Source organism: Poecilia formosa, unplaced genomic scaffold (genome assembly GCF_000485575.1).
Source record: "Poecilia formosa unplaced genomic scaffold, Poecilia_formosa-5.1.2 Scaffold36, whole genome shotgun sequence".
Classification (NCBI taxonomy): Eukaryota; Metazoa; Chordata; class Actinopteri; order Cyprinodontiformes; family Poeciliidae; genus Poecilia; species Poecilia formosa.
In genome coordinates this window covers 1,738,185-1,762,283 of record NW_006799975.1, presented here as the reverse complement: position 1 = coordinate 1,762,283, position 24,099 = coordinate 1,738,185, and the positions used below count along the sequence as shown (strand labels likewise).

Below are 24,099 nucleotides of genomic sequence, written 5' to 3'. Positions count from 1 at the left end.
GCTGGACATATCAGTACAATGTGGTGCTGAACTGTTATTTTTGCACTAACAAATTAAATAGCAGAAGGTGCTTAATATAGTGGTATATTTTTATTTTTATTTTTTTACAGTTTATCGCTAGTCTTTTTCTTCATTTAACCAGTTAATAATTTAAGAGCAAAATCTGCTTGATTGAGTTTTTATTTCTTTACAAAATTTAAATCGGATGAAGCTAAAACTAATTCACTTTATTCTTGGTAGAATATTCACACAAGTTTTATTTTTCTTTTAATCTAAAATGCAAAATGTATGTTTTGTATATTTTTGGCTCTGTTAGGCTTTCAACAAATGACCTTTTTCTGAGTCCATATACTTCATTAATGATTATTGCAGTGATCAACTTATGTAATTTATCTCAATTGTTTCAGCCCTAATTGGTATTTTTGTTAGTTCTTGAGTGGTTTCCTAGTGAAACTTATTTCATTGCAGAGGGAATCCACCATGGGACTGAGCACCACCATCATTAGGTTCAGTCCTACCCCACCTGTGGAACCAGATCTACAACCTAACCCAGCAAGAAGTCTTGATAACATGCAGCAGTCTAAAAGCCTGGACCCCCTACCGCCACTGCAGGGCAAAAGCCCTGAGGTCCAACACAGCGGCGCCCCTCTGAGCTGCACCCGCAGCCAGAGTGAATGTAGCTACCCTCCTGCTCCTGGGGACGTCATACCTGGATTCACAGGCCACAGGAACCTGCCAGACTCCAGCAATAGGAAGTTGACTAAAGTGGACTCAGGCTACAGCAGCAACCTAAACATCCAGCATACCATCAGCTCTGCAGCTCCTCCAGGACCCCAGCAGTGGGGAGCCGCCCCCTCTGCATTGTCATCGCTGTACTCAAGGGGGCTTGGCATGCTGCCCCCTCCTTACACAGCAGAGGCCCTTCATTATGTCCACATCCCAGGTTTTAAGCCTCAGTGTCCAAGCATGGTGGATCTTTCCCACAAAGGAGATGTCCAGTCCATCCTCACCAGACGTTCCCTCGTCAGCTCGCCACTACCTCTGCAGTTCCTGGGAGCTGATGCCCAGCTGCATTCTGGGGCTTTTCATATGGGACCGCCAGGAAACGGTCTTTACAACATGTCCTCTACAGGCACGTCTTCTGGTTTTTACTGCCTAGAGTTTGTCACAATTACAAATTTTGCTGGACGATAAATCATTCCAGAAGTTATTGTGGTGATCGACAATATTGTTGCTTTGACACCATTTGAAGTATTATAATAATAATGGCATAATGATGCAAGAACATATTTTTAAAAATTAATGCAATTTAAATTAACATTGGAACTGGAAGACATTTTAAATGTCTAAAATAAATGAAGCTGAAACTATAAATTTTATCTACAAATTTTAAATCATTTAATTTATCATGCGATTAATTGACTTGTACATTTCCCTAATATATCATGTACAGTTTAGCCAACAAAAATCAAAAATATCTTAGATCTACAATAACCTATAGACAGACTGCAGTAGAATCTAGATTTTATTTTTGCTTTTATCACCGATTTGAAAACATAACCTGTGTTTGAAGTCATGTTGGACTGCAATTTTCAAATATACCAACTACTTTGTGTTTAGATGTTTCTCAGTGACCTAACTGAGCCATTCTTCCCACTTCAGGTTCTCTGATTCCAGGACCGGCTGGACCTCATTCCCTCACTTTACCCCATCAGAGTCGACATGACATGGGAATAATGGGGAAACCCTACAGCCATTATGGTGGAGAGCCTATGGTGACTGGCGGTCTTGAAGAACTGAGAGGTACCAGTAGTAGGCATAGCGGAGTTTTCTACATTAGTCTTTTGAAATCTGCTGTTAAGATGAGGGAGATGTTACAAAACTTAATGACATCTAAACCTTTTAGACATTGCAGAAAGCTGCCAGCATCAGTTTATGCTCTCACTGTCATCCTCAGGCCAAGTTGTGGTACCAGAGGAGCTTCGCTTCCCTCACGCCTGCTGTGTTGGCATCGCCTCACAAACCTCTCTCAGCCTCTTCAACCCATCTGACAGGTGGCAGCAGGTCTCCATCACGGTCACCAGCCTGGCCATCGATGGAGAGAAGGTTTGTTTATTGTTCAAGAACATCCAGGTAAAGCCAGAGGGTCACATGCACTGTTTAAAAAAAAAAAAATGTATATAAAAGATTATTCAACTTTTATGCCAATTTAGTTACAATGAGGTGAGTCGGCTTTCTTTTAGAACAGGGAATTTTACATAATGCACAATAAATATAATGTGATTAAAAGTGACAAGGTTCTCAATACTTTAAAATATGAAATATAAATATGAAATATAAAATATGAAAATCCATAAAATGAATAAAAGAAAAACATACCATCTTAAATACAGTACCCCATATATATGTATATAATATAATATTTTATGAATATGAGACTAAAGCCGATTAATTGGCTTGGGTCTTTTGAGATCACCCAAGCTATTTTTATTTACATATTGGAAACATTGCATTTTTTTTTTGTTTACATACATTTACTTGTCAGAATTGCAATTTAAGCTGCACGACTTGGGTCAGATGTCCCTTAACATCACAACAGTTTGCAGGTATTTTAGACCATTTCTCCTTGTCCAATTAAACTTCCTTGCTGTAGTTTTGGTGTTTCAATATTTTCACATTCTTTCCTTATGAAGTCATCTATTTTGTGAAGTGCACCTCTTGTGTCCCTGCAGCATGATGCTGCCACTCTTGTACTTCTAACTGGTGTTTTTCTAAGGTTAGCAGATCACCTCTTTTTCTTTTTTCTCCCCAAATGGATCAATGGTCATTTTATGGCTTCATTCAACCACAAGAGAAATCTCCCAAGATTATTTGTATTGCTGTGTGCCTTTAGAAACTGTTATGAAACTATTTATTTACATTTTTTTTGGGGGGGAGTAACGACTTCCTCTTTGCTGAGTGGGCTTTCTTTTCATTTTTGACATGACCACCCCTACTTGAATTAACTCCAATATTGAGTTAATTCAATATTGCAGTTACTGAACTTCAATTACTCCAATATTGGAGTTACTGGAGTTCTTAAGTGACCTCGTCACTTAAGCATCCCCCTCACTCTTCAAAGGTAAACTGATATTGGTTCATAAAAACATCTGAAATTCTTGCTCATTTAGCACATTTTGCATCCTTGCTGCCCTAAAACAGGGACGGCAAAGAAGCTGTTGAAGTTGAGTTTGATTTAATTTTAAAGTGATTAAAAATGTTTTTTAGTTTTTATTTTTTGTCAACCTCTGGTTTTATCCATTTGATTTGTGTAGCAACACATAGCCAGAGTTTGGTGTAGGGATTGTACATTTTATTTTTTTAAGATCCTCCCACCCCCATTTTCATAACTGCAGGTGGACGTCTTGCTTTACCAGTGGCTGATGGTGAAAAATAAGACTATCATCGGTCCCAAGAGTACAGAGGAGCAGAAAGTGTTGCTCGTCCCTCCACAGCCTGGAGTCTACCAGTGCATCCTCAGTGTTTGCTCCTGGCCTGCCTCAGCTGAGATGGAGCTGGCTACCAGAGCCAACATCTTTGCCAAACGGGTGGTGCTTATCGCAGTGGCAGAAAACCCAGCTTTAGCGGTGAGTGACTCTAATGTGGAACCAAACATGAAGTCATGGAACAGACCTGGAGACATGCAGGTAATGTGTGATTGTTGTTTTCATGAAATATTCCTTTGTGGGTTAATAGATCGAAATTGGTGAATCTGGCTTTTTGGATTTTGGAGACTTGCCAGAAGGGAGCGCTAAATCTCTACCTCTCAGACTGCTGAACAGAACCCATGCTACTGTACCCATCCGCCTGGTGATCAGCGCTGTGAGTTCTGATAAACCCGTACTGATCCATTAGCCCAGTCATCTCTAGTTGCAAACAAAGGGTTACACTTTCTTTTGTTTTTCATAGCTGTTCTTGACCACTTTTGTAGAAAAAAAGAGCAAAAAACCCAAAATATCAACACAAACAAACCAAACAGTTGAAAACTGTCAAATAAGAGGAAAAAGGAAATAAAATGTTCTGTAGGTTTTTTGTTCAAGCTCATGAACACTAATGTACAACATTAATGTAAGGTGGTTCAGTATTTGAATTTTTCTTTTTTTGCCCCCATATTCACATTTTTTCTAATTTGTGTAATATGTCTATTCATTCCCAAAGGCCTGAACACTACTTGATATCCTTACCTTTTGCATACTTTTCTTTTCAGAATGCCACAGCATGGCGATGCTTCACCCTTTCCAAAGACCCCGTTGGCATGACGCCCGAAGCGACACAGCAGGCTGCACACATGGTCCCATTGGCCTCTCCCTCGGTCATGAATCATGTGATGCACGCCAGCTACGGAGAGGTTAGTTCTACCTAAATCTTCTGTTAATAAAATGTCAGTCTGAATTGTTTTGTTTATAATTCCATCTAGGAGGTGTAGTCGTATGGGATTCATTAGTAAATGTTTTTTTTTTTAACCATACATTTACAAAGCACCTTAACACGACGCATTTCTCCCAGAACCCAGAAAGCTTTATGGTCTGGGTCCATTTCAAGGCTCCTCAGAAGTTCAGAACTTCTTCAGGTACTGAAATGTACTTTTAACTTGTGAAGTTATCCAGCATATTATTTTTAAAAAGTCTGGTTCTACATCTGTACTGCTAAATCACTAGACTCTACTGTTTGGTTTTTAAGAAGCCCTGGGTCCAGCTGATGAGTACAGCGCTCGTGTGGACATTGAAATGGACTCTCCAGGTCCCAGTCACATCATTAGGAGTATCCCTCTGAAGGCCAAGTCTGGAACTGCAAGAGTCCATGCTCCTAAAGATCTGCAGGTAGCACAGCTGTCATGTGGTTGTTCTTTTGTCATTCTCTTATAGCAGTGGTGCCCAAAGTGGGTCCTTGAGGGCTGACATCCTGCATGTTTTAGTTCTCTCTCTGGTTTAACGCACCTGGATCAAATGATGGCTCGTTAGAAGGCCTAAGAGGAACATTGACGAGCTGAAAGGTTGTTAGTACCACCAGGAGAGAACTAAAACGTGCAGGATGCCGGGCCTCGAGGACCCACTTTGGACACCCCTGTCTTATAGTTACCCTTTTCTTTCAAATATAAAGGGTAGATATCCAACCTTTTTCTTTAAGTGTCTTTAGAAAACTCATTTAGAAGAATGTGTCCAGACTTGTCTTAGTTTTTTTTTCATTTTAATTTATTTGACTTGCAGTTATAGATAATACAGGCTTTGTTGTAGATTCAACATTTCTTTAAAAATGTGAATTTAATGGCAACATATCTTTGTTTTTTCTTAGACGGTGAGCCTTTTTGCGCCTGTGGGTAAATGTAGTGAACAGACTCTGCCATTAAAGAATGCAGGAAACATCGATGTTCGGCTGAAACTGAAGGTAATTCTGTCCTTTGCTTTTATGATTAGATTCATGGTTTATGGTAGCCGCTGACATTTGGGCCTCAGAACTCTGCTTTAGCAGTGGAGAAACATGTTTTGAAATGTTCATTTGTTCTTGCACTCTATTTATTTACAGTTGACTTTCATTTGTTTTTCTCTCTAGATCAGTGACAACAGTGATAGCTTTTCGGTGACGCCCGATGAACTGTGCCTGAGAGTGGCAGAAGAACAAGGTGTCGTTTTATCATTTAAAGCACAAAGCAGCAGGAAGTGTAAAGAGAGGTATACATGAGATTTCTTATTTCACTCGGACATTAAGAGAGATCTTTGGTCCTTTTTGGTTAAAAGGTTATAAAAAAATCTATCATACAATTAATACTGTGGAAAGTTAAGTGCCAAATTACATTAAATGAATAGCTTGTGAAATTAGTCAAATCTCAATTTATAAAAACTAGAAAACACAAAATTTCTTAAATATAAAATTATATGCACTTCAATTTTTTAGATTTCATCAAAAAAAAAAAAACTAGAGATTTTTTTTGCTTATTTTATACTGAAGCATATCATGAATTAAATTAAACGATCGGCTTCACCTATCAAACTCAGTCGGTGGGATTTAGGGCAGTTTCTATAGCGATCCCGATGCCTGATTGGTTGCTTCCACAGCAAGGCAAGAGAACTTCTTCCACATTTGCTATGACTGAGGTCCAAATTTTCACTGGAAAGTGTGGAGATGACTTCAATAAGTTGTAATTTATTAATGCAACCTCTGGGCAAACATCTTCAGCCTCTATTTTGGTGTGAAATGGTTCAAGAGGGAATGTGAGCTAGTGTTAGCTAGTGGGCGGGGCCTGCCTGTCAGCTTCTTGTAGGTAAGACCACATTTTGACCCGAGTCGTAGCAAACTTGGAAGAAGTTCTTTTGACTTCCTGTTGAAGCAGCCAATTAGACGTCAGGGACTCTACAGAAGCTTCCCTAATCCCGTCCACTGAGTGTGATGGATAAAGTTGATTCATTCAAAGTAATTTAAGCATTAAATAGGCATATCGAGTTTTTAAAATGAAATCAATACATTTAATTGCAGCACATAAACTTATGTATTTAATTATGTCCATTTCCAGTTTTAAAATATTGATGCATTCACATATTTTATAAGCTAATTATTGCAATTTGGCACTTTTCACTCTCCATAGAATGCATCCTTAAAAAAAAAAATCTCAATTTGTACGTCTTAAATTTTAATGGGAAACTGAAAAGTCTAGTGAGGAAATTCAAGAACTTAAATCTTTGTATCTTCATTACTTTAAAGATTGAATATTAACAATGAAAACATCTGCTAAAGAAGATGTATTTTCTAGAGCTTTGATCATTAATTACTGTGCATTGTGAACTTGTCACCCATGCAGCATGCTATCAATACTGAACCTACTCACTTGAGTTCATGTTCCACAGCCTTCTCACGGTGTTGGTGCTGCCGTCGGGCCCTCAGTACGAGGTGACGCTGAAAGGAGAAGTACTCCCTTCTGACTCCAGGAACCCAGCGGCTCCCTCTGCTCCTGTCTGTGGGCCCTCGCTGACCAGCGACATCCCACCAATCCTCTCCAATAAGCAGTTTGTGGCCTGGGGAGGGGTCACCCTGGGACGAGCTGTGTAGGCAATTTTTGAGTTTTTCATTAGTTTGAGTACCGCTTGATTACAGACCCATCACTTTCTTAGGTATCAGTTATTCATTGGAAAAGACTCCATTTAAAAAATGAAATACAATCTTAAAACTCAGTGTTCCATCTTATTCTTTTAAGGCTTGTGTAATGTTATTCATGAGAGGGGACACTGGGGGTCTACAGGGAGCGCTGTTCCTCAGAAGCTGTTTCAACATTATGCACAGTTATTTTTGTGCTGTGAAGAGATAAACGGCAGCACAACAGAATGGAAACGAGAAATCTATATTAAAATCAATCAGATTTGACTGTATTTGAACTATTGCATATCAATAATAATTGGGATAAAACAAAGCAGAGGAGGTTTGACCTGAAATGTTTAAACTCTTTATAATGGTTGCTCTTTTTAGCCAACAGAAGCTGGTTCTAAGAAACAACTCCACCAGCACCACACAGCAGCTGCGTTTGCTCATCCGTGGTCAGGACCAAGACTGTTTTCAGGTATGGCATTTTAAATGGTGATGAAGACATGTTTCTCCATTGTTTCTGTTGATTGAGCTTTCCAGGACTATGTGCAGGCTGTAAACTGAGACTTAACATTGTCAGTTTTAGCCTTCACAGTTGTCTGTTAATAAATGTAGTTTAGTTCAGTGATTTAATCCCTTACTGCTGAAATGAATACCAATTGTATATAATGTATTGTGTTTTTACTGTCAGACGTTTGAGCATTTATGTAAATTTAGATATGCCAATTAGATCCACCAAGCACTTAAGGAATAAAACGGACTGCATGTTGCTCAAACAAATCTTTGAAATTAAGTCAACATATGTTTGAACAACCATGGCTTTATCATTAGTGTTTCAAATGTAGCTAAACATTAGCTCCTAGCTACTTTTTTGCCATATGAAACCAGTGTCAAAAATTTCAATTTCAACATATATATTTTTCAGTAAACATTGGTGTTCATCCTACATCTTTCATTGGTGTTCCAATACAGCTAAATATAAAAAAAATCTATTTACTGTACTGTCCTATAAGCTTTAATCCTGTTTCATGATAAAGTATTGTATGTACTTATGAAAATAAAAAGCTTACAAAAGTAAGCTTTTAATTCAAAGTTTCATGTTCAAAATACTTGCACAAAATGTACTTCTACAATTGTGAATTTCATATATTGCTTCTTAATGCTAGCATTACTCATTAGCGTTCCATAGTCGCCTGGAGTTTCTTCCAAAAAGTAGAAATGACTTATAATTTCAGTTTCGTTTTGTCAATTCTGATCAGTTGTAGCCTAAACATGTTTTGTTGCACAACCTATCTCGGGGTTAAGATTATTTACAGAGTTTATCAGCAAAATTTGATGTGGTCTGCCCATTGCATACTTCTTCTTCCATGAACCGTATTTAGTGTGCACTTTGACCACTAGTTGGCCATCAAAGCACCATCAACATTTGTAGCATTCATACATTCGCATAGCTATATTCTCAGCAAAACGTGATCTGAAGCTAATTAGCTTCACCAGTCCAGAAGAAGTTAAAGATCCTGGCTTCCAACAAATGAAAGCCCAAAATTGAGTATTTGAAAGTAAGTATATTGCACTTTAATAATGATGGTGAACAAAAATATATGTACTAAAAGTTTAAATTAACAGTGACTTCTTTGTTTCCAGCTCCAGAGTTTGTTCAGCCCTGAGGAGTGTCTGACCCACCATGGAGAGCTGTCCATTCGGCCCAGGGAAGATGTATCCGTCCACCTTCTCTTTGCTCCTACCAGGGTGGCCTGCATGTTGGCCAAGCTGGAAATTAAACAGTCTGGAGTCCGCTCATCACAACCAGGAGTTAAATTCATTGTAAGAATGCAACCTTTATCGCTTTGCCATGCTCTCTACCTTCTGTTTCAGAAGTTACTTTTACATGTTTTTTTTTTCCCTATAATGTATTTTCTCTGCAGATTACCCAGAATGTTTTGCATTCTGGGTAATCTGTTCACACAGGACAGTAAATGTATTCATGTACTGTACATCTTCAGTCATCCCTTGTTATGAGATCTGTTCTACCTGAACTCCACTGTATGTAAATACAGAATGTTAGGTCACCAAACAGGATATCACTTCATTCTCATAGTTTTGAACTTCATTTCATATTTCCTTTTTTTTTTTTTTTTTTGCAGTAAGCTTAGCTACATTAGCAAAATGAGATGTAATGAAGTCTTTAATCTGTACTAAAGATTTAACCCAGGGTCATCCATACGTGGAAACGCATGTGAAGGATCCAAGCCAGATTGGTAAAAGAATAACAGTCACTCACTTTCTTTGTTCTTCCTGTCCAACCTCAGTGAACTTTCTTGGCTATTTAAAGATGCCATTTGAATTGGTGTGAATCATCTTGCACTTCTCTTCTGTATCATCTTTTTATATTTCATATTAATGAAGGGCTCTTAATGCGGTTCTCTTGCGAGGTAATTTGCCTGTTTAATCTCACTAACTTCATTACAATGTTGGTCAAGTCGACATCGTTTTTCCTGAGTTCTTGAGAAACGAGAATCAGACACATGTGACTTTGCTTCACATGTTTAAAAGAAACGTGAAAGGATAACTCTCCGGATTGGTGGGGTGTTTTAAAGCTCTGCTCACAGGCGCCTGCTTGCAAATGCGTCTTTGCTCATTTGAACAGAACCACCTTGCTTTGTTGTCCCATTCTTAGATTCCGCTGTCGGGCTACGGCGGCACCAGCAATATAGTCCTGGAGGACCAGAGGAAGCACGGTGATGGCTACGTGGCGACGCTGCCCGACGTCGCTGTCGGCTGCGTCAGCAAAGTGTGTCTGTGCGTGAGGAACACGGGCTCCAGAGCTGCCTTTGTTAAAGCCGTGGCCTTCTCTGACATCCAGAGCCGGTCGCTTATGCATTCCTCCGTCATGAGCCTGGCCCCGTCACAGTTCGTCCTGAAGGAACGGACGCAAGAGGTGATGGACTGCTCTTTCAACTTTAAAAAAAAAAAGTTTTTTAACCTGGAGATGGTAACATCAGCAGCAGACGAAGACAATACTTCTAATTATAACAGCATCTTCTCTTGACCTTGTCACTTGTCTGTGTGTCCAGGTGATCACTGTCCTAATGAAGTCCAGCCACAGAGAAGCGGGACTGTGTGAGTCAGCCAGTAGCCCCTTGGCCACAGTCTGCCTCTTTTGTGGAGATGAGGTCTCCAGGCAGCAGTACAGGAGGTGAGACGCTGCAGCATTTAGCCAAGGCTGCTGCTTAATGGAACTGTGTAGAACTCCTAATGAAATGTTTCATCTGTAAATGCTACCACGTCTGTGAATTAGTTGCAAGGCACTGATTAAATCTAAATTGTCCCCTGAGAACAATAATGCGGTGAGGCTGACAAGCTTTCCTTGTTGGTTTTAATTGGAGTGTGATCTGATAAATGAACTTCATACCTGAACCAAACTCCTGGTGTGTTGTGAGACAGGTTGCTGGAGTGCAAACCAGAGGCTGGGAGGAAAGCTCTGTCTGAGAACAGTCTGCTCAAGAACATAGACTTCACCGAAACGTTCCTGGGGGAAGAGAGTGTTAACGAAGGTAATTTGCATTTTTTACCCCACTGTTTGCTGTATTTCCTCATTATGATGTATATTTTTTAAATCATCCAACAATAGAGGGCACTTTATTGTAATTTCCACATTCAGCTGAAGTATGTAACTTATGCAAAACACCTGTTAATCTTAAGATTACAATTAAGTCTTAACCGTATAAGACAATCTGCCTTTTCCCAGTGCTTGCTACAGAAATACACTGCTCAGTCAGAAACAACCAATCGGAGCCATGAGGTCTGTCGATCACTCTTGTGCTCAACCCTACCACTTGCTTTTTGCTATGCTACTGCTGATTCACCACTACAGAGCATACTATGAATGCTAATGTTAGTTTGCATGGCCACCAGTGGTGGTGGATAAATGGTTTTCCTGAATCTGTAAGTTGCTTCTCCACCATTACCACATTTAGCAGCATGTAAACGAGGTTGCCCGACATCGATAACTGCCCTTCTCCTGGCTCTGATTGGTTATTTCTGATCGGGATGTGGATGAGTTGGACTTTTCTTTTTTCATCTGGAGATGTTTCACCCATCCTTTGACTTGTTCACAGCCTACGACCTGCCCCTGCGGCCTAACGAGGCCCACATCTTCTACAGCAACACAAGTAAAGTGTTGGTATCGTTGCTGGGGAGAATAAAGAGTGCAGACAGTGAGGAAAACGAACACGACAAACCTCAGCTGCCCTTTGACGGCCACTGCTCCCAGGCAGACGGGTATCGTATCAGTAGAAATAACAATATCAGCAACCTGCTGGTGATGCACAGCAGACTGTTGCATCTTATCAATTGTGATTCTTCTCTTTTTAATTTTATTTTTATTCTATTTTTCGTAAAGGGAACAATGCATATATAATACATCATGTAAACATGTCAGGGTCATTTTCCATCTCATTCCCAACCAGCTATATTTCTAGCAGTGACAAACCATGTGAATGTTTTAACAAAACGCATAACAAAACTTTTTTTTTCACAGTGGTTTTCCTCTTGGCAGTGTGTCCCTGGATGTGCTTCCAGTGAAAGGTCCTCAGGGTCCATCACTGAAAGTCACAGGATCCTCTTCTAAGGTGCCTGAAGTTGTACTATCACCTGAACAACACAAACTCTTTGCTTTTGAACTACATGTGTTGATTTGCCAAAGAAAAAACAGTGTTGTCTAAAGAGCATTCTGTCAGTTTTTCTATGCTGTTGCTCAGAATCATCAGTCCCGTTTTCCTCCTGTTTCTTCAGCTTCCTAAACTAAATATGTAGAGTAGTCTTAATTGTTAAGTAAAATTACCAGTTGAATTAAATTGAAACTGCCATAAAAGATGTTTCATTACCACAATTTTATGAAAGGGTTTTAGGATAGTCAAAAATAAACTCAGCTATCAGACATGATCTACTTCAATGTATTTGGCTTTTAGTTGTACACAGACTAATTTTAAACAAATGTTCTTGGACTTAAATCTTCTTTTTATAATAGAAATACATTATATGGATGAAATGGTAATATTGGGATTTAACTGTATTAAAATATCATTGTTTGTTTTTTGCCATATTGCTGTCTCGTCAGGCTCCAGACTCGCAGCACACACAGTCCGAGTCGTGGATCATCCACCCACAGCAGCTCGTCCTCACAGCTCCCACCATCAGTGAGTCTCTGAATTCTGGATGTCTTCATTTTGTTTTGAGTTTAGTTGGAGGAAGCAACAGTTGACTACTCATTCACAATATTTCTAGATGGTCCGTCTAGTACCAGCCAAGTTCAGATCCAGAACAACACTTCTGGAGAGCTGAACTTTGACCTTTCGTGGCCAGCTCATTGTCTCACCATCACACCACAGCACGGAGTCATTGAGCCTCAGTAAGTCTTTGAGTCTTGGTACCTGTGTATGGTTTATCATGCCTGTTAAATGTTTGGCTCCTGCATTTTGTAAGGCCGGTCAGGTAAAGGCCTTTCACTATCCTAACCTTAATTGAAGTTTCACTAGATAAACATGGTGAACTCATGATCTGGCTGGACATGGGCTCATGTAACGACTTTCCTTATTTTGTTTACAACTTTATAGCCAAATTCATATGATTTAGCTTTTATCTAAATCGGAAAACATTATTCCCACTGCTATTAAAATTATGTAAAATGACATGCTTCGCTGTAAAACAATTATTGCTACTGTCACTTTAAAATGGTTGTCTAATAAGAACTCTTCATTTTGACACGTTTAAGGTCGTACAGTTGGTAGCACTGTTGCCTAGCAACAAGAAGGTCCAGGGCTCAAATTCCATTCTGGGGTTGCCTCTGGCATGGACTGAGCATGTTCTCTCTTTGCATGTGTGGGTTCTGTCTGGGTACTCCAGCTTCCTCCTATGTTACTTTTAGTTTAATTGGTTATTCTAAATTGCCCTTTGAGTATATGCATTTTTTTTTTGTGGGAATAGGCTCCAGGCCCCCTGCAACACATCAAGGATAAGTGGGTTTTAGACCATGAATAGATTTGTTGTAAGCAAGGGAAAAGTATAGAGGTGTCTTGATTTACACTTTTCTTTTCCCATTTATTTTTCACTTTTATTTTTATTTTTTTCCAAAACTCAGAAGTCAGCTGCAGATTTTGATCAGCCCCAACCCCTCACTAGCCAATAAATCTGCCCTGCTGCCATGGAGTGGACAGATTTATGTCCAGTGTGATGGACAGCAGAAGGTAAGGCACTCTGGCTATCAAACAATCCATTCAAATATGAGAAATGTCAAACGGATCCTCTTTGTTTTTGGAGTTGATGGTTGTCATAGAACCGTCAGAAGGTGGCAGTATTAACCAGACTGAACATGAATGTAATAAACTGAGTGGATGAAATGGTCCTCAATAATTAGCTAACAAAACCCACCAACTGTTTCTAATATATTAATTTAGTGTTGAAGCTCCTGTGTGTACAAACTCTATACCATAACAAAACACATTATGTTTCCTTTAAGCTGGAAGTGGTTACTTCCAGCTAACCACTTCCAGCTTAAAGGAAACATAATGTGTTCTGTTATGGTATAGAAGTAAGCTTACTGGAAGTAACCACTTCCTGTAAGCTGGAAGTGGTTACTTCCAGTAAGCTTCTAGCTTACTGGAAGTAACCTGTAAGCTGGTTACTTCCAGCTTACAGGAAGTAACCACTTCCTGTAAGCTGGTTACTTCCAGCTTACAGGCACAGTTTGTCCCTAACACTTTGAATGTTTTGTAGTTCATTAAGGTCCAGATTCGCAGGGACCTGGCTCTGGATGTGTCTGCAGCTCCAGCAGATGCGTCTCTGTCAGCCCTGCCTGCTCAGGCTGCTACTCCTGTGCTGCCTGTTCCCCGACTTGGCAACAAGCCGCCAACATCAGCTCCCAGCCTGGTGGAAATAAAAAACAAGACCATCACCTTCCCTCCCACACCGTCGGGGGAAACTTCAGGTCATTCCTCACTACTTTGACTTGAGGAGTTTAACTAAAAAAAAAAACTGGACATTTTCTGGAAAGTCTTGTTGCATAAAGTACAGTGGAATTACAGAAGGCATAATTAAAAAAAAAAAAATCTTACAACAATCCAAACGTTTGACTCTTACCATGCAGACTGTTTAATATGTGTTTGTTTCTGCTGGAGACTAAGACTTTGGTTTTTGTTATTGTACTTCAGAGGCCCAGCTGGAGGTGCAGAACGGTGAAGTGGAAGTCAGGTGGTACCTGTCTTCATTCGCTCCTCCATATGTTAAGGTACTCTTCAGAATTTGACTTCCAGCTGTGTTTCTTTTGAATGACTTTATCATGGCAGCTAAAAGGCCAACCAGCCTTCATTTAGTCTGATCCCAAAATGATTAAGGTCGGGACGGAACTGGATGGGGTGGATTATTTTTATCACAATAAAAGTGACAGTAAGAATTTCTTTGTGTTTAACTGTTTGGTTGGGACTGCATGGCAGCAATCACAGCACCTCAAACACAAATACTGCTATTAAACGCATCAGTCACATAAAGATCATCACTAAACTGCACACAGTAACTGCATTTAATCATATTTTCAAATTTATTGAAAATATTGATTTTCAAAAACGGTGGAAAAATAGTAAAAATAACAATTTTGGGGATTTTTAAACACCATTAGTTGGATTTTTATCATGGCAATGATGAGCCAGAGTTCATATAATAAAAAAAAAGATAAATTATACAATAAATGCCCACCACTATCGGACCTTTTCCGAAGCTGTAAATATCTATAGATTTGTTGAAACGCAGATGTTTGTCCTGTTTGAAAACCTAAAATCTACTTTTGCATTTAGAAGATAAAGTTGAGGTCACATTCTGACAGTAGTGGGTGTGAAAGCCTGAGCTCTTCCAGCTGCCCCAGGTCTAGAGCCAGCATTTTATATGAAAGAAGGTACTGAGTAGCAATCTGGTCTAAGCCTGTCACAATAAGCAATAAATCAATTAATCGCATGATAAATTAAAAGCTCAATTTCAATTTGCATATTTTGTGAACAGCAATTTTGTCTGCAGATGTGTCATATTCCATTACGTTTCTGGATTCAGTTGCATTTGGTTTTTATCCAGTTTTGTTTGCTATTGGTTGCCTTTATTATTTTTTTTTTGTATATTTAAAGTATCTTCCAGTTCCACTGTCAAGTCGTCTTCACAAAATCAATGTTTGATCTCTGAAAAGGGAACTTGCATTATGCCGTTATTATATCACTTTAATATTGTTGTTTTGAGACAATTTTCATTATCGCAATAACTTCTTGCGATAACTCTTGCATCCAGTAAAATATCATGACGGGCTTCCATTTTCTTTAATTGAAAACGTAAAATAAACTTTGTCCTTGTCATACGTGCTCTAATTGGTGCATTGTAAGTTATATTTGACCTGTTTTGTTCCGTTATAGTTCATATTAATTGGAAATACTTTTCTTTCCGTTTGCTCTGAAGGGAGTTGATGACAGTGAAGATGTTTACCGGGCCACATACACCGCCTTCAGATGTTCCAGGGTCTCAGGAACCCTGGGGGCTCATGAGAAGATGCAGGTAGACACTCGCCACACTGTTCCATTTTCAGAAGGTCATTTCAGTTTAATGGGTTTACTAAAAAAAATGTCTAGCAATTCTTGCAGTTAATGAAGAGCACAGATGGAAAACTAGAATTCTGCACCAAGTAGCATATCAAATCAATAAATATCAGATGGTCAATCCTAACACCTAGAAAACAGTTAGATTGTGAGTCTTTTAGATCTCTCCTTTTACAAGAAAATGCAAGTCTTTCAGTTTTGAGTTCCTTTATGTGGCTGATGTCACAGATTCCTCCAATGTTTTTCTGCTTCCAGGTGCCTGTTACCTTCCTCCCAAGAGACAGAGGGACTTATGTCCAGTTCTGGGACATGGAGTGCCACCCCGTGTCTGAGCCCCAGCAGAAATCCAGAATCCGCTTTCAGCTCTCTGGCACTGTGAGGACGAATTTTTTGTTTTGGCTGCAACCAGAATAAATGCAATAACACTTGATTACTGGCATTTGTTTTGCCTCGCACTCTTATCTGATCAATCCTTCAGTCACACCATAAGCAGTTGGTGTTGCTTGCAGCTTTTTTTTTTCTTCTTCTTCTTTGTTTTGCTTTATGTTGAGGAACTGTTCTGTCTGGAATTGAGCTGAAACTAGCCTGAATGACCAGAAGCACACGTGAAGGGCGGAGCAGTCAAACGTCAAATGATGAGCTGAAGATGGTTTTTAAATCAGTATTGTTACCCAAATTAGGTTTAGTTATAATGTAATCAGATTTACCTTTTAAATCCTTTAAAAACGATCTGAAAAGTAGTGTAGTAATCAGGGTTGAAATATTGTGAGGAATTGATAATTGAAATCGATTAAATTAACTTGTGTAATTAACTGGAGCATACAGACTAAAAAAGGCCATTTGCTGAAAGAACAGAGCAGTAATTAACTGTATAGGGGAAAAAATGCATTTGCCTTTAAAATAAAAAGAAATGTATGTTTTACTGAAGACTCAAATGCCATGATTTAACTTCACCCTGTTCAAATTCTGTAAAAAGTAAATGTCCTGTTTAGCACTTTTGCGATGAAATTTCTAGTTGGTTGATACCAAAAACGACCAAGAGATTAGAAACGGCTGAGCTTTTCACATGTTAGAAGTATTTTATTACCAGATGCATCGTCTGGTACAGATCAATCGTTCACTAAAGCAGTGTTTCCCAATCCTGGTCCTCAAGGCACACTGCCCTGCATGTTTTAGGTGTTTCCTTGCTTCAGCACAGGTGATTTCAATTAGGAGGTGTTTGCTGAACTGCAATCAGCTGAATAAGGTGCATTAAACAGGGAAATTTCTAAAATATGCAGGGTGGTGTGCCTTGAGGACCAGGGTTGGGAAACACTGCACTAAAGGAATGTTGCTGTTGCATTTCAGGGAATAACATGTTTTTTCATGTAAAGGGAGCTTAGTTATTTGTTTTGCATATTTTAATGTATTTTTTTTTTTAGATACAAGGCTTAAATTGGTAAATGAAAAAAAATTCTGCAAAGTAGTCAGAATAATCAATTACTAAAGCAATCATTAGTTGTGTCCCTAGTAGTAATTATTCACTAATGTTTCCTTTAGCCTGCTGATAAGTTGGGCTAAAGTTATGCAGTTTTCAGATCTTGGAATGTACATCTGCTTTGGTAGCCTCTAGAATGCAACTTTTCTTGGCTGCAAACAAATCCACACAGGTCCGAGACAAAGTTATGAAGGCTTTAAACAAAACAAATCCATCAGAAAATCCAAAGATTCTGCCATCAGAGAGAGAGAGGGAGAGTCATCTTCCAAACCCAGCAACCAGGGAAAGGGGGCATTGAGGAAAGCAACCAGGAAGCCAAAGTTGGTCGTGATTGTTCTGGGCAGCTCCTCTGCAACAATAAAAGCAAAAGCTTGCATCGTCCAGAGCCAGACTATATGGACAGTAAGCCAGGAAAACGCCACAGGAAAAAAAAAATATATATATTTTTTCCCCAATTAAAAATTGGAGACTCACCAGCATATAAAAAATGAGACTGGGGTCAGATGAAGCAAAAAAATTAACTTTTGGGTCATTCTGGACAACACTTCTGTCTGGCACAACCTGACAAATCATGATGCTTTGAAAGAACCATTTTCTACTGAAGTATGGCGTCATGCTGCGGGATGTTTCTCATCAGTCGTGACTAGAAAACCAGTCAAATTTAAACAAATATTTTGGCTCTTGTGTATGAAAGATCTGTGGTGTAAATATGTTGTGCATTTACACAGCAATACTGACCATGCTTTATTCACCTTTAGCAAATTTTTCAGTTCTTTTAAATATTCAAGCAGCAATTCTGAAGTAAGTCATGTCTGTTTTGAAGGGTGTAAAATCTGGGCCGATGGTGTTACCCCAGGAAGGAAATTGCTCCCTGGTGAGGACCGAAGCCACAGTGAAGAGCAACAAGAGAGCTGATTCGTCAGCAAGCAAAGCTGGGTGAGTTCTGCTACTTTCCCTAGCCAAGATGGCGGCGTTAAAGTGAAATTCTGGCAACTAAATGACTGGAGTTGTAGATTAAACATAAAATTGTATTTTCACAGAATAACTTGAATATTTCAAATGTAATTTAAGTGCAACTTTTACTGTTTTTGTTAATTTCAGCCAGGAGGGGGTGCGGCGGGGTGTTTATTCCCCTCAGGATCTGTATACCTTCCCACACACTCGGCTGGGGGAGTCCAGCACGCTGAAGGTTAACATCCGGAACAACTCCTCCGACAGGCATGAGGTGAGCCCCTGCAGATTCTTTCAAAACCACTGTGGAAAGTTCAAAGTTCTCCTGGCAACAGCTAACTTAGGCTAGCCAAGGAGAAGCTAAGACGGAATGTGTTCATTTAAAACAAGTCATGGTTTTTGCTTTAGGCAAGACTTTTTCAAATCAGGCTCAGACTGTAGGTGTATGCTGACAAGGATCCCAGTTTACTGTCTTTTTTTTTAATTTTTCACAGTGAATTGACAAGGAACTTGCATGACTAACTCAATGTATTCATGTATTGGTTTATGCATTTTTGTCTGTGCTCTGCATGGATTTGACGTGTGGCTTTTCTAATTAACTTGCAGCTGAGATTTATAAAACCTAAGGAGCCCTTCCACATGAAGCATTTTGAGTATTCTCTAAGGTGAGTCGCTTGGCCACATCTCTGCTCTGCCGCTAGATTTTTAGCTTTTGGTACGTTCGCACAGCAGCCGAATGCAACCACATTATTTTATTTTTTTGCCTATGTGCGACCCATGTCTGACTTTTTGGTGGCAGTCTGAACGACCCAATTTTGATCTCTTCACTCCCCCAAAAATCAGTTTTGTGCCAGTTACATATGCAGATATGTTAGTCCATTAGGACTAAGTATGATTAGTCCTGATGGTTTTCAAAGTATGTGCAGACTGAACAGTCATGTCACACTTATCTGACTTTTACATCATTGATGTGAGACATGCATCATAATTCTGCACCAGAAGAAGAGGGACCGAACAAAAACAATGGCTGAAAATCCTGATTACAAAATTCTGAAAGTCTGTTGGTGAAGCACATCACAAGCCCAGCTTGGCTCTGACTACGCATCCAAACAAATGTCTACAGAATTTGCAATTAATGCTCCACAAAAACCACTAATTTATCTTCCTCCATTGCATTATTTTACAATATTACCTCCCATTGCAGAATAACTTTAAAATCCATAGACGACGGCATCCATTATTCTGTAAACAGTGCTCTGTGTTGACATCTACTCTTCTGTACATGAGGGTCGCTTCGGGCATCATAAACCGTTCACACAGAAGTCTGGTCGCATTTAATTAGCAGTATGAACGACCACGCACAAAAATTGGAATCGAAAGTCGAGACCTGCCATGTGAATGTAGCCTTTAATTAGGAACAGAGAGTTCAGTCAACTCTTAATTATCTGATTTCTTTCCACTTTTTTTCTCTCTATGTGGCTAATTGTATTTTCATACTTGACTTAATTCAAGGACGTAGCTGGTGATGCTTAGCTATAACGTGTTGTGATACAAACTTTGTAACGGTTTTCTGATTGTGAATGCACTCATGGAGGTCCTCTGAAATGCTGGGATCTGGAAGGTAATGTTGCTGTGGAATAAACTTGAGGCCTTAAAGATTTTAGTTTTACCTAACCAGAGGGGCGGGGCAGGTTTCCCCACTCAAAGGTACCAACTGTGTTGTGATTAAAAAAGAAAGCATGCCTACTCTGAGAACAGTCCTTCATTAGTTAGTTTTTAAGTGCGTTAAGATCTGTAGAGCATGAAGAGCAAACCTCCTGGGATTGGTTTGTTCATTTACCAAAAATAAAGCATTGTCATACATTCCTCCATTATGTGCAAACACCATATTGTTGTATGACCTGGACGTCCCCCAGCTGCTTTTTGTGACGTCTGCTTTGCAGTTTGCTGTGGCTCTCATCAGGATCTCTGCAGGTCATGAAAAACCTCGCAAGTTTCAGTTCATGTTTCTGCATATCAGATTTCCTTTCAAACTAAATATTGGTTCTGAAATTGTTAGATCTAACAAAGGTTGGAAACATCCTGCAGAAATCGGCTATTTCTATGTAGCATTTTACAGAAGTATGTATATCGCCTGAACTTTTCAGCCTTTGTCGCTTTACATCTACAAAAGTTGGTGGGTTTTATTGGGATTTTCTTGCAAACACAAAATGGCACATGAAGTGGAAGGCAAAGAATTCATGGTTTTCAAATTTTTCAACAAAGAAAATTTGTAGAGTTAATTTTGTTTTGAGACATTACATGTTTGGACAGTTACTCCCTGAGGTTTTAGATGCTGTCCAGCTGCAAGGATTTTTTTTTTTCACTTTTGGGCAGTTGCTATGATGCACAACCCTGGCAACAAAGCATTATGTTTTTTCAACTGAGAGCAGCTGATTACCATCACAAGCATTAAAAGACAATTAAACATTTACTTGCCTTTTGGGATAAATTGAGTAATTTTGTACTGATTTTTCTTTCATTGTGCCTTAAGAGAGCAAACACTAGCGTACAGATGAACTTCATAAATGGAGTTTATTTGTATAATTTGATTTTTGACATAAGTACAGCTGATAACTTCTATTTAACATAAGTTGCTGTTATGTGCTACTTTATGTAAAGCAACCACAAACTCTAGGTTTTGGGGTGTAATGTGACTAGATGTGAAAAGTTCAAGGTTTATACATGCTTTTGCAAGGCACTGTTCCCACATTCATATTGAAACTATTTTCATCCATTTCCACCTGATATGCATAAGAATTAAAGTAAATATTTTATTTTTATAGTTCAAATATCATGTGCTTTTGAGTGCATTTTCTTCATTTGACAAAAATTTGTCTAATGCCTCCTTCTTCCTGTTCTCCTTCTTCCATTAGATCACAGCATTACGTGAAGCTACCAGTCCAATTCAAGCCCACTACAGCCGGCAAACACACCGGCTTGCTGCTCATCCAATCAGAATCGAGTGGAAATCTGGTTGTCCAGTTGAGTGGTGAAGCATTTCTTTGAGTTCTTGGTCAAGAGCAACACAAGACCAAAACACCAGCTCTTACATATGAATTAAAAGCATAGCATGGAATGGATTCCTTTTTGTAGAATTGTTTCTCTAGCTGTAGACTGTTATTGAGTGGAGACACCAACAGGGCCCTTTGTATCTCTGAAGAGGGCTCAGCTGTCCTCAGCTCACCCATGAAAAGATGGTCTGATGCAGAATGATTGAATGTATCCAGCTTACAATTCTGCACCACTGTGGCGTTTTGAAACGGAGGATCAGTTTTGTCACTTGACTCTAGGCTGAGTGTTTGCCTTCTCTCCTTCAGTTCCATCACAAGGCGGCATTGTTGTTTCCACAGCCTCCGTCACAGTCGCAGTACCAGTTGAGATCCATTTGGCATTACTTGCACTTGATCACACAGGAAGGCCTCTGTCTGCTGTTTGAGAAGATGGCTGGAGCAATTCTGCTTTTGTAAAAGTAGAATTATTGACCTTTTTTGCCCAAAATCTGAAACATAAACGGAAGTCATTTCTGCCATTGTGGTAATGCTAGTTTTGGAGATGCTGTATCTTATTTTGAAGTGCTTTACTTTTAAACATCTGCTCTAGGTCTTTATACATTTCAGGTTTTGTACTTGTCGTTTCTATGGAGATGAGTCTTCATCCACTTAAAAAGCCCACCTGAACTGGGGCTTATCTGGACCATGTGCTGACACCCCTGCAACCTCTAAGATTCCAAAACTGTCCAGATGCTTCTAATGTAGTCTCAATGAAGGCAGCTCACAACATTAGGATGGTTAATGGTTTTGATTACAAGCTAAATCAGTTTCCTTAGGGGGGTTTTGTTCAGCAACTTGCCAGGTCTGCCTTGTATGGTTGCCATGGCAAAATGTGATTAATCACCGTTCCAGGCACAGAGAATTTGATCCCAGTTTCCTTTTTTGGCTCCAAGGCAAGTCGCCAAAATTGCTTGGGGGTGGGGGGAGAGAAGCATTGGATCCATTTCCGTAATGAGCTCTGGAGCGGGATAGGCATGGGGAAAGGTGTGCAAACTCCATCAAGCATGTGTTGTTAACTTGTTAGATGACACACACTTTGGCAGCAGAACACTAATGTCTGGCATTGTTTACCTGCGCGTATTGAAAGTTTTATAACAAGGGCACTGTCGTGTCTAGTGGTATCTAAGCAACGTTCTGAAATCTTGGTGACAATTTGCACCAATTTTATGTAATATGTATGTATGTAGACATTTTTAAAATAAAGTTCAGATTGTTTTATTTTAAAGGTTTTATTTGCTCTAGTGACCTTTATTTGATAGCGAATTGACAGGAAAGTGGGTAATGAGAGAAGGGGAAGACATGCAGCAAAGGTCATCACGCCAGGAATCGAACCTGCGACGCCTTGTCGAGCACTAAGGCCTCTGTAGGTGGGTTGTGCTTAACTGCTGTGCCACCACAGCACCCCTGGTTAATACATGTGTTGCTGTTTCAACAATTATTCCTGAAAAGTAACGGAAACAACTTTGACACAGTGCGGAAAGTAATTGTTTCAACTAAAGCCAAAAAGAGATTATTCAAGAAAACTTGCTCCAGATCAGTCTGAACCTCGGACTAGGAGAGTGATTCAAAGAAAAAGTCGTCTTTGAGTGTTTAAATACAATTGAGCCCTGTAAAGACTTAAAAATGACTGAAGTTATATTGTCCATTCCATCTGAGCTAACTTGAGGATCTGCAGAGAAGAATGATGGAAAATACCCAAAAAAAGATCTCACATTTGTAGAGATGTACCCAAGATGACTTGAAGCTGTAACTGTCAATGTTGCTTCAGCAGTATTCAAACTCTGTAAATGCATGTGAACCTGTGTATATTTTGTGAATAAACTGGCAAATTCATTAAATTAACTTTAGTTTCTCATGAGGTACTATTTTAAATCTTGAAGGAGAACATGAATGTAACCTATGTTGGAATTAGGAAAAATTGAATTACTATATTCAAGAGGGTATGAATTTCTTACAAGTAACTTTTATTTATTAAATCCTATCAATCTGATCCATTGAGAACTGGATATTAGTTGCAGGTTAGCATTCCCAGGTCAGTGGAGTAGTTTTCCACTTGAAAATATTTAACTTGTAAAAAGTTTAAATTGGCTCATTTGAACTTGACAAAAAAAATCAAGAAACCAGTTTAATTCTCGAGCGAATCTTTAGCTTAAAGTAAACTGAAAACTCATCACTCAATCCGTACTTTTCTGAAATTTCCCCTTGCCCGTCGTTGCTGGGACACTGCAGCTTCTCAACGAGGTCATTGTTTTTGTTGTACCGCTATTTGTTAAAGTAACCAGCAGGTGTCGCCAAAGCGTTATTTTAGGCCCCGGCTGTCTGCAACGTGTGCTGTACAGTAGGACAGCTGAGCTTTATTTTGCCTCCCAGCCGTGACACCACTGTAGTGCAGTTGGACCTGACGTCTAACATCCACAGCATCACACACTCAACCAACCAACCGGTCACGGCGGCTTTGCACGTGAGTGGCGGCACGAGCAGGTAAGAAGCCGGCGAGATTTTTGAAAGTAATTTCTGTATTTTATGTATTTATATTAAAAGACAAACTGCTGTCGTAGGCGGATGAGGGAATGTTCTGACCAAGCTGACTGGTCCTGTTAAATGATTGTTGAGCTGTCCGGGGTTGGCTCTGCTCTGCACTTTGGGCCAGACGCTGGAAGTTGTCGTGCAGACTGGGAGCCACTGCCTGCGCTGCGCCAGACTGAAGAGCTAAGCTAACTAGGCTAAATTAGCAGACAAGAAGAAGGCACATCCATCCTTCCCTTCCTCCCTCCCTCTCTCCACAAGGAACCACAGCCCTTGTCCGCTATGTATGTTTCTCCCGGGTAACTCTCTCTCCCTT

The 24,099-nt window shown here is 39.6% G+C and overlaps 2 protein-coding genes across 5 annotated transcripts in view; both read left to right on the top strand.

The window, feature by feature from the left end:
* Positions 1-22,484, top strand: part of cep192 (centrosomal protein 192) — a 37,512-nt gene extending 15,028 nt beyond the window's left edge. For 2 of the 3 annotated variants that reach the window (XM_016670625.1, XM_007550454.2), the window contains exons 24-52: positions 469-1,132; positions 1,663-1,803; positions 1,958-2,106; positions 3,396-3,626; positions 3,736-3,861; positions 4,247-4,387; positions 4,546-4,609; positions 4,720-4,859; positions 5,332-5,424; positions 5,590-5,708; positions 6,879-7,076; positions 7,495-7,585; positions 8,755-8,934; positions 9,788-10,048; positions 10,185-10,306; positions 10,555-10,664; positions 11,229-11,391; positions 11,651-11,741; positions 12,230-12,308; positions 12,397-12,520; positions 13,250-13,355; positions 13,885-14,095; positions 14,319-14,395; positions 15,601-15,696; positions 15,993-16,112; positions 18,038-18,150; positions 18,316-18,439; positions 18,772-18,830; positions 21,081-22,484. In XM_016670625.1, coding sequence (XP_016526111.1) covers positions 469-1,132; positions 1,663-1,803; positions 1,958-2,106; positions 3,396-3,626; positions 3,736-3,861; positions 4,247-4,387; positions 4,546-4,609; positions 4,720-4,859; positions 5,332-5,424; positions 5,590-5,708; positions 6,879-7,076; positions 7,495-7,585; positions 8,755-8,934; positions 9,788-10,048; positions 10,185-10,306; positions 10,555-10,664; positions 11,229-11,391; positions 11,651-11,741; positions 12,230-12,308; positions 12,397-12,520; positions 13,250-13,355; positions 13,885-14,095; positions 14,319-14,395; positions 15,601-15,696; positions 15,993-16,112; positions 18,038-18,150; positions 18,316-18,439; positions 18,772-18,830; positions 21,081-21,213 — 4,326 coding nt within the window. In that variant the 3' untranslated portion in view covers positions 21,214-22,484. Of the gene's footprint in view, positions 1-468; positions 1,133-1,662; positions 1,804-1,957; positions 2,107-3,395; positions 3,627-3,735; positions 3,862-4,246; positions 4,388-4,545; positions 4,610-4,719; positions 4,860-5,331; positions 5,425-5,589; positions 5,709-6,878; positions 7,077-7,494; positions 7,586-8,754; positions 8,935-9,787; positions 10,049-10,184; positions 10,307-10,554; positions 10,665-11,228; positions 11,392-11,650; positions 11,742-12,229; positions 12,309-12,396; positions 12,521-13,249; positions 13,356-13,884; positions 14,096-14,318; positions 14,396-15,600; positions 15,697-15,992; positions 16,113-18,037; positions 18,151-18,315; positions 18,440-18,771; positions 18,831-19,759; positions 19,787-21,080 lie in introns of all 3 variants that reach the window. The other variant, XM_016670624.1, reaches the window with a different exon arrangement.
* Positions 22,485-23,592: 1,108 nt separating this feature from the next.
* ldlrad4b (low density lipoprotein receptor class A domain containing 4b) overlaps positions 23,593-24,099 on the top strand; it is a 221,357-nt gene continuing 220,850 nt past the window's right edge. For both annotated transcript variants that reach the window (XM_007550451.2, XM_016670623.1), the window contains exon 1: positions 23,593-23,738. The gene's annotated coding sequence lies outside the window, so the exon portion shown is untranslated. The remainder of the gene's footprint in view (positions 23,739-24,099) is intronic.